General features: G+C 36.4%; 1 protein-coding gene across 2 annotated transcripts; it reads left to right on the forward strand.

Annotated features, from left to right (window-relative positions):
* The first annotated feature begins 273 nt into the window (after window positions 1–273).
* On the forward strand, window positions 274–5379 carry pax1a (paired box 1a). Of its 2 annotated transcripts, none has more exons than XM_028438955.1 (5): window positions 274–579; window positions 1059–1688; window positions 2449–2582; window positions 2850–3063; window positions 4803–5379. In XM_028438955.1, the coding sequence occupies exons 1-5, from the start codon at window positions 570–572 to the stop codon at window positions 4889–4891; spliced, it is 1077 nt and encodes a 358-aa protein (XP_028294756.1). In that variant the 5' UTR covers window positions 274–569; the 3' UTR covers window positions 4892–5379. The 2 variants fall into 2 exon arrangements, with proteins under 2 accessions (XP_028294756.1, XP_028294757.1); XM_028438956.1 differs by having other exon boundaries at window positions 4807–5379.
* The last annotated feature ends 4009 nt before the right edge of the window (window positions 5380–9388 follow it).

Raw genomic sequence — 9388 nt, forward strand, 5'->3', positions numbered from 1 at the left:
GTTTAAGAGTTAATCTGTATAAATTTGCATGGTATAAAATATTAGAAAATAGACTCATTTAAAAATAATTCTAAAAATAAATAAATATAAAATAAAAACTTTACTTAAAACAGATTCTTTAGAAAAAATGGTGGTTAAAACGTTTGCATTACTGCTACTTCTCTTCATAGCTATGCAAAAACATTGAAAGAGGCAGCACAGCCCGGACCGGATGGGGTTGGTTGGTATTGGCTGAGTGCGTCTGCAGCGCACGGCGACCAATAGGACAGAAGAAGAGGCTGCGCGTGTAACAGTGAAGATTGACGTGGAGGAGGACGCGTCAAATTAATCTCAGCCGACTCTGGACTCCATGGGATAACTACAATTTCCACTTATCCTATGAAGATCACTCTGCTGTCGCTGTGCCTTCTCGTCCTGAAACCAGAAGGTTTTGCTTCCCGCTGCTGCTGCAGCTGACGGAGGAGACGCAGGACTATTTTTTCCTCTCTTCTGGCTCTTCTTCTTCTTCTGCCCTGACGCGTTCAGCCATTTCAGGGGGCACCTATATTTCACAGCATCTCATTGCACAAATGCAGATGGGTAAGCCATGCCATTTACCGTGTATGCATGCTCCAGCGGCATGGCGCGTATATGGAAGCGTAAAAAAGACTCACCACGCCTGCGTAAAAAGCTGAAATAACGAAGGTTGTTGCTCAAATGTGAAGAAACTCTTTGTCGACAGCTTGTCAGATGTATTTCACGGGGGATTTTTTTTTTCCTCCCATCGCTGTTTAGCAGAGCTGACACTTTGTTAAAGCTCTAAACGGAACCACACCACCAATTATCCCATGTAAAGCTTCTCTTTGAAGGGATCTCGCCATTTTCAGACCGGCTTTGGTTGTGCCCAAGTGTAACCACACAGCTATGCTATCATGCACACTTGAGTAAATATGCAAAACAGAGGGTTTAGAAGCAGCGGATATACCACTTGTTCCAAAAAATAACAGGCGCATGCATTCAAATCATTTACTTTTTTCTCTCCCCTCCAGTTTGGTTATTTGTGTTTTGTTTCCCTGCAGAGCAAACCTATGGGGAGGTGAACCAGCTTGGTGGTGTATTTGTCAATGGCCGACCCTTGCCCAACGCCATACGGTTACGCATAGTAGAGCTGGCACAGCTCGGGATCAGACCCTGTGATATAAGCCGACAACTGCGAGTGTCCCACGGCTGTGTGAGTAAGATCCTGGCGAGGTACAATGAGACTGGCTCCATCTTACCCGGAGCGATCGGTGGGAGCAAACCTCGCGTCACTACACCTAACGTGGTGAAAAACATCAGGGAATACAAACAAAGTGACCCCGGGATCTTTGCCTGGGAGATCCGGGACAGGCTTTTGGCTGACGGTGTTTGTGACAAGTACAACGTGCCGTCGGTGAGCTCGATCAGCAGGATTTTACGCAACAAGATTGGAAATCTGTCCCAGCCGAGCCAGTACGAGAACGGCAAGCAAGGCTCTGCACAGGCCGGTCTCCCCTATAACCACATTTATCCTTATTCTTACCCCAACGCCATGTCCCCCACTGGCACTAAAATGGGCAGCCCTCCTGGAGTATCGGTCACGGCTGGACATATGAGCTTATCCCGGGCCTGGCCTTCTGCGCACACCGTCAGCAACATCCTGGGGATTCGAGCCTTCATGGATCCATCTGGTAGGAAAACATATGAAATCCCAGATATTCTGCGTCAAAGTAAAAAAAAAATTAAAAAAAATAAAAATTATCAAAATAATCTCAAAATAAGTGTTTTTTTTTTTTTTTTTCTTCATTAAACTAAATGTTGGTAATTTATTTGCCACATCTCCATACAACCTATTCCCCCATGCAGTAGACACGTACGATGAGACAATGTGTCCATTAAAAAGCTACACAGGCCTGAACCAGTAAATCCACTCTCAATAGGCCTTTTCATGCCATAATGAATTTGTAAACACCTTCATCCTCATCCCAGTCCTTCAAATAGTCATTATTCACTTCTGAGCCGCTCATTTGTCTGTGTTTTCAACACGTCTGCATGGTGCAGGATGTTTAACTTGCCTCTAAAATTTCATCCATTCACATATTGTTTGCAACATTTTTAACCAATAAACAATAGCTTAGTACATCATTACTGTTCTGATAAAGAAATCCAGACTTTACGCACAAGAGTAGCTTTATTACCAAACAGAAATGGCAGCTTTGCATGATTTATATGAACGTAAACAAAACATATATCTTAAAAAAAAAAAAAAAAAAGTTGCATTTGGTTAAATTATTTTACGCATATTGAAGGATCAAATATTATTTTGTTTGTTAATTCAAAGCTTATGTTTTAAACAGGTGTATTAATCACTGAGATTGTATTTTATATTGTTTGGGGTTATTTTGGACACGTTTTGCGCACTGTAAAAAGAAGCTGCTCTCTCCCAAACAGCGATCGCTGGGGCGGAGGGATATCCCCCAAAGATGGAGGAATGGAGCAGTATGAACAGAGCAGCTTTCCCCGCGGCTCACGGCGTCAACGGCATCGACAAGTCAGCCATCGAACAAGACATCAAATACGGCCAGGTAAGAGAACACTGTCACTTTATGTTTGGGTGGTAATTGTGTCAAAAATGTTTGTTTTAATTTGAATTTTAAATTATTTATTTGAAATCTACTGTTTCAGGATGATGATGATGATGATTTTGTTTATTATTGAACATTCTTTGGTAAATAAAAAAGGGAAACTATTATCGTATGTTTTATATTCACACCTTTTGTACATCTTTTCTCACTTATTCTTTTCAAATCTTTTTTTTTTTTTTTTGTTCTTTTCTCTCTCTCTCCTTGAAGCCTTCTTCAACATTGTCCACTTACGTCTCAGCGTGTGCGTATTCTCCAACCAACCAGTACGGAGTGTACAGCGGACCGACGGGCGGCTACGTGGCCCCGGGTCACCACCACTGGCAGCCGCAGAGCCCGGCCTTGTCCCACCCGGGAACCGGGATGGGGATGCACGCGGGGGACATCCACTCAGCAATGGCTTTCAAACATCAATCCCGGGAAGGTGCGGTATTATTATTATTATTATTATTATTATTATTATTATTATTATTATTATTATTATTATTATTATATTGTAGTAGAATAGCTGTTATATAATAATAACGTTGTGTTTCCGCCCCTCCTCTATCACTTTCTAAGCAGTGACCATAACCAATGTCAACATTTACCAACTGTTAAAGCCTAATCAAATGTCAAATGCTCACTGTTGACCTTTCAGGTTTGCCAAGTGTTCTAACTGAGACCACGTTAGCTTTTTAAATTTATATATATTTATTTTTCACTGTTTAGGCTCCCTGGTTATTTTGTTTCAGCTAATAATGATTTTTTTTTTCTTTTTTTGTCAATTTTGAGGCCATTTTTTTCCCCCACATGGACATAATCTGTTGAAATTAGAAAAAAGAAAATAATGGTAGATAGGTCAACACAATACATTTAAAACACAGTATAAGGTAATGTTTAGGTTTTTTTTTTTCTAAAGAAATTATTATTGAATATTAATCATCCTTAAAACACATTAGAAAAATGCAATATGCTTATTTTTGTGAAAGAGAGACCAAAATCATTTTACTTTTATTCCATTTGATTAACGATCCACCCAAATATAATTATTTAGATTTATTTTCATCTTTAAAAAGATAATACAATGTTGATAATCTAATACTCACTTTTAAACTTTTTTTCTACACAACTGAGAATATCACACTAGTTTGTTTTAGAAGAATAACAAGATAAGGTTGTTTTTAAATTATTATGCAACCCATTAACGAATATCAAAACCTGATGTATTTTCTCACATTTTTAAAAATAGGAAACAATTCTGACTTTTTATTATTTATTCTGTATTATGTCTTCACTTTAAAAGTCAATAAGTATTTATTTATTTTTTTCCATTAACAAATGTGAGTAGAGGTTGCATTGGTGCAATGGTGATGTTTCTTTTATCAAATATTTTTTGAGTATTTAAATATTTATTTATTATGAGGTTTTAGCTGAATGCTGAATGTGTTTTTTTAAAAATTAAATGATAATGTGCATCCAAACCTTTGGGAAAGAAAGTTACAACAGCTTATTTCAGAATCAGAATCTGAAATACTTTATTTACAAAAAAAAATGAAAAATAAAAATGAAAAATAAACACTAAACAAAGAAAGAAAGAGAAGTAAAAACGTACAGTAGAATACTATTAATTAAAAAAAAGGATTAAATACAAGTGCACACATTGCAGTAGAAAAAAGATAAAATAATAATACAAATACACTAATGTAAAATATAATACAAATATGTACAAGAATCAAAGTTGTTTATCTATTTATATAAAGAAATTATAATGACACAGGAGGGGAATGCTTTTTTTCTTTATTCAGTGTGTAAAAAAACAACAACAATAATTTAATAAAGTATAAAAAGAGCATTGATTATAGACAGAAACAACAGTATGAAGCAAACATGAATTACACTATAATCAATCACAATAACTGTCAATGTGGATTTGAATCTTCTAGAATCCAGCAGACATTTCCTGTTACGTTTAAGATGAGTTTCAGTATTTTTATGGCAATGAGATCAGATAAACTGGATTATTAGCTGTTTAATGGGAAGATGAACATGAACGTGAGATTCTGATCAATAGACTGACATTGTCCTCACTCCTCGTTTTATTAACAATGGCTCACTTTTGGCTTCTGCATGGTGCGCTTTTTACGCACAGCACACTCACTGCGTGTTTCTCCATCACCACAGACAGAAAGCCGCCCAGTCCCTTGAGCAAACAGCAGCACGAAGACTTGAGCAGTGTGCACGGACTCAGTCTCGCTACCTCGCCATCCTAACGTGGACTGCAGCTTGTTTTCCTCCCCTTTAACTGAACTCATTTCAAACAGTAAGTCTTGAACGGCTTGTTTGTACTGACAGTCAAACACGGAGCCATTCAGCACGCAATGCGAGCACAGTGTCGCTTTATCGGGGCTTCGTGGCCGTATGAATGTAAAGCTTGCATGGATGTGTCGGGTACCCCCCCCCCCCCCAGCTCCCCCCACCCGCACTTGTTTTTTTCTTAATTCAAATGGGAATCCTCGGTATAGGTGCTACCACAGCATCCGGTCCCCCCTGTCATGTGTCCTTATTACAATACACGCGGGCTATTCTGTAATCTGTATCATATTATAGGCTGTATGATCCCATTTGACCATAATTCTCATGTGAATGTGAAAAATATATATAAATTGTCTAAATGTAAAATATTTGCCAAAGCTTTAATTATATATTTTTTATAATGTCACTGTACATATTCCAAAAATAAAGGCCTTTTTGATTGCTATTTGTGTTGTCCTGCAGCTGCATGGTGTCTTCTGCTTTATTTATTTATTTATTTTTGTTATAAATGGTGATAATGGTGATGAAGTCGCTGGCTAGTGGTTTAACAGGTTATTGTTGCTGGTATTTGTTGTTGATAATAATCTGGAGGTGGAGTTGTTGTTTTTTTTATCATATACATACTGCACACGTCATGCCTCACAGTTAAAGGGAGGGAAAACATGCAGGACCGAGGCCCTCTGAGACCTTTCGTTTTAGTTCTGGGTCTTTTAAACAGCAGCGATCATTGCTGTGTTTAAATTGGGTTTATTATAGCTTTGGTAATTTTCGAAAAACGCTTTTGATTTAAAATTTTGATAATGATTAACGAGGGGAAAGAAACAGCTGGCGCCTGTGCTGATGCTATCAGGGCCTTTAATTCAGACGCGCCATGATGTGGAAACCATGCGCGTTCATGAACGATGTGAAGAAGAGAGGGAACTATATTCCTACCTGTTGATCCATAAGATTACAGTTTTTTAGTCCAAACTGTCCTCTTGCTCTGTATGATAAGTCACATCTAATATATTACCTGATGACGTTTTAAATCTTACATAATCATATGCGTAGTTTTGCGCAACACAAACAGATGCACCAGAAAGGAGCAAGTGCACTACTTTTCATCATGTATTTTATTTGATTATTATCATATATATATACAGTATATAGGCAACCTTTCTATTTGGAAAACCACAGCAAGCAATGGAAGACCCATTCTGCTCTGAAACTGTTGGAATAAAATAAAGAAATTAATATATTTTTTTCACTAAATGAAAAAAAAAAAAAAAAAAAACTACACGTTTTAAGTTTTTATTACAAGAAAAATAGGACCGCAATGGTTAAGCAAAAGAACAAGACAACAGTAATTTAAAAAAAACAAAAAAAAAACTGTACTTTTTTTTTTTTTTTTTTACCAATTTAAGACCTTTTTTAAATGTAACAAAACATGTACTGTAAAATAGACGTTTCTGTTTTTAAATATACATAAACATATGGTTTGATGGTGCGTTCAAGATCTTTTATCAGCATTTAGAGACAAACACGGCTAGTCAGGTTATTCATGTACAGTCTAAAAAGCATGATAACCTGTATATATGAGCATCTTCATAAAAGAAAAAAAAAAGATTTGCTTCATTGAAAAAAAATTCAAGTCAGTCCACATTCGTACAATTGTTTATAATGTTCATAATAATTTCTAGTTTATGAACTTATACCTTATGGATCATAGTAAATCCTATATATAAATCATATAAAATGTGAGGACAATCTAAAACACACGCTTTTAGCAAATTATTCCTCTTTTTCCTAACTATAAGCCCTTACGAAACAAAAATAGATTGCAATATATTAAACAATATATTGTCATATATGATATTTAGTATTCATATTTCCCAAAATATTGCAATATAAGCACTAGGGCCACAGTAACCTGTGGGGTTTTGGCCCACTAAGGCATATTTTTTGACACCACTTCTTTAAAAGCTTATGTTCAGCAGGGAAAAGCGAATCGGAGAGATTCCTGATTTTATCTTGTCACTCTAAACAGAGATAAACCTGCTTAGTTTGCAGAAAGAAAGAAAGAAAGAAAGAAAGAAAGAAAGAAAGAAAGAAAGAAAGAAAGATGAAGAACTGTTTCTTATTAATACTCAGTATCAAAAACAAAGAAGAAAATATATTTAATAAACATTTGTGGGTTTTTTTTTTTTTAAAGATTATTATACTATTCAAATTGAATGACGGTAAAAGAATAGGAACAAACAGCTGAAAGTATGTGGCTGTTTTGGAAGAATCCAGTTTTATTATAATGCTATGAATAATAATAATACATTTTAGTCATAATGCATTTGACAAACAAATCTTAAAGTGCTACAGTAAAATGGGAATAAAAACAATGAGTTCCAAAAAGATATTCCAGTTTTAAACATTTATGTTGTATAAACACACGTCTATAACTGTGGCCTGTGTGATGTTTTACTGGATACAGAAAGAGAAAAGTGTTCGTGACACTGTGATAGAATACAATTGCAAAAGAGATTCAAAAATAGAGAAAATGTGGGAAGCGTTTGTAATCTGATTAATACACAAGACAAAAAAGAAGGTGTTTTATCACCTTTTTTCTTAACATTCCCATTGGAATCTGGGAGTCGTTCCCTTTCTGCACTGAAGTCCCTGGTGACTCAGTGTATCCAAACATTAGGATGGCCTTTGAGTACATATGCTCCCTGGTTGGAGCTGTCCATGTTTTTCCGGATACCACTTGGGGTTCGGAAAACACTCCTTCATGGTGGCGGGGTTACTTCCTGTGGGACCTATGCTCATCAATCAGAGCAGAGAGTGTTGCCCCCCACTGTGTCTTCTGAAGACCTCGAGTGTTAGCGAGGCAGCAGGTGGCCTTGTTCTACATGTTGTTTCTTATTGATGCAGAACAAGCTAAAGATGCAGAATCATGACCTGATGATGAGGATGGAGAAACATTTCCACTCATAAATAACTGATCATATAAGGTCATTTAGGGGTGCACGATTGCTATTTTCTGGCTGATCATTGATTACCAATTTTTTAAAAGCCTGACCTTGAATGTTCCAAACTTATTTTATTGTAAAACATTGAACAATATCCATAAAGCAATACTGTTTTAACTGCACATGAGGTATAGTTATCTCAAACAAAAATGAAAAGTTTAGAACATTGCTGTCCAAAATACTAAATTATATAAGTTATATATTTCTTTCACTTTCACATTTAATAAAAACAAACTAAACGTGTCCAACAGGTTCCACTGCGGACCTGTTTTGAGCTCTTTGACAAAAAATATAGTGCACAGCTGTATTTTGGGTTAAGAAATAAAAAGATAATTACAGGGTTTGGGATAGATGATAAAATAATAATCTACTTAGACCACCAATAAAGTGTCCTGAGTTTTAGGTTTCATTGTAGTGCAAAAATCCAAAAATGTCCAAATGCAGCAGCTTTGTGAATATTTAAATGTAAAAATATTAAAAAATTACTGTTTACAGGATAAAACCTCCTCAAAGTCAAACATCCCTAACTTTTACTTTTGGCCAATATGTGGCGATTCCAAACTTGAAGATGTTTTGTGCAAATTTTAAATAACCTCCTGATATGTTAAGAAAATACATCAATCCTTATTGCTTTAAAAACCTCCTTTTGCAGTAAAATATTTCTGCAATGTGAACATTTTGTGATTTCCTTTTTTGCCTTCGTGTTCTTTGGGTACCTGGTCCGTTTCCAGCTCACTGCGGATGTTAGGCATTGCAGTGTGACGCAGGGTGTAGCGCCACACAAAACTTACTTAAGTAAAATAACTTCATTTTAAAAACAATCATCTTTCCCTGAAACAAACCAACGTCCAGATATAAAACTGTGCAGTTCTCTGATCTTTTAGTATCACAGCAGACATTTTAGGTTTTTTTAAAAACTCCATATAAACATATTTTTGGAGTGACATACTGTATAAGGGACTTCCCATGCTTGATCCTAATGGATATTAAGTCATGTTATTGAACAAAGTACAGCTGGAATGATGACAGATGTTCTGTCATATACTAATTAGAGCGTAGCAATACGTCTATGCTTAAAGGTAACTTAGAGGCTGAATGTCATTCTGTTTACGATTTCACCGTTTTCTCCTGAATGACTTTTTTTTTTAATGTGCCCAAATAAGGAAAACTAACCAACCTGAGGTCACGCACCCTCTCCTACTTGCATGATTCAAAAAGGTCATCACAAGTCAAATGGAACGGAAAGGAAAGATATCGAAACAACCAATAGCTGTTGGCAGAGTGTCTGACTTTGAGTTGACGCTGTCAGCGCCTGATTTTGGATGGATGGACTTTGCCATGGAAACATGATGCATACAAACCTGTTTCATGCTGGGAAATGTGTCTGCTCCTGTCTTTGACAAGCAGGACTTCATTGCCTGACAAGCAGACACAAAGGCATCAATTAAACGT

The sequence above is a fragment of the Gouania willdenowi genome, chromosome 22 (assembly GCF_900634775.1).
Source record: "Gouania willdenowi chromosome 22, fGouWil2.1, whole genome shotgun sequence".
NCBI classification, from domain to species: Eukaryota; Metazoa; Chordata; class Actinopteri; order Blenniiformes; family Gobiesocidae; genus Gouania; species Gouania willdenowi.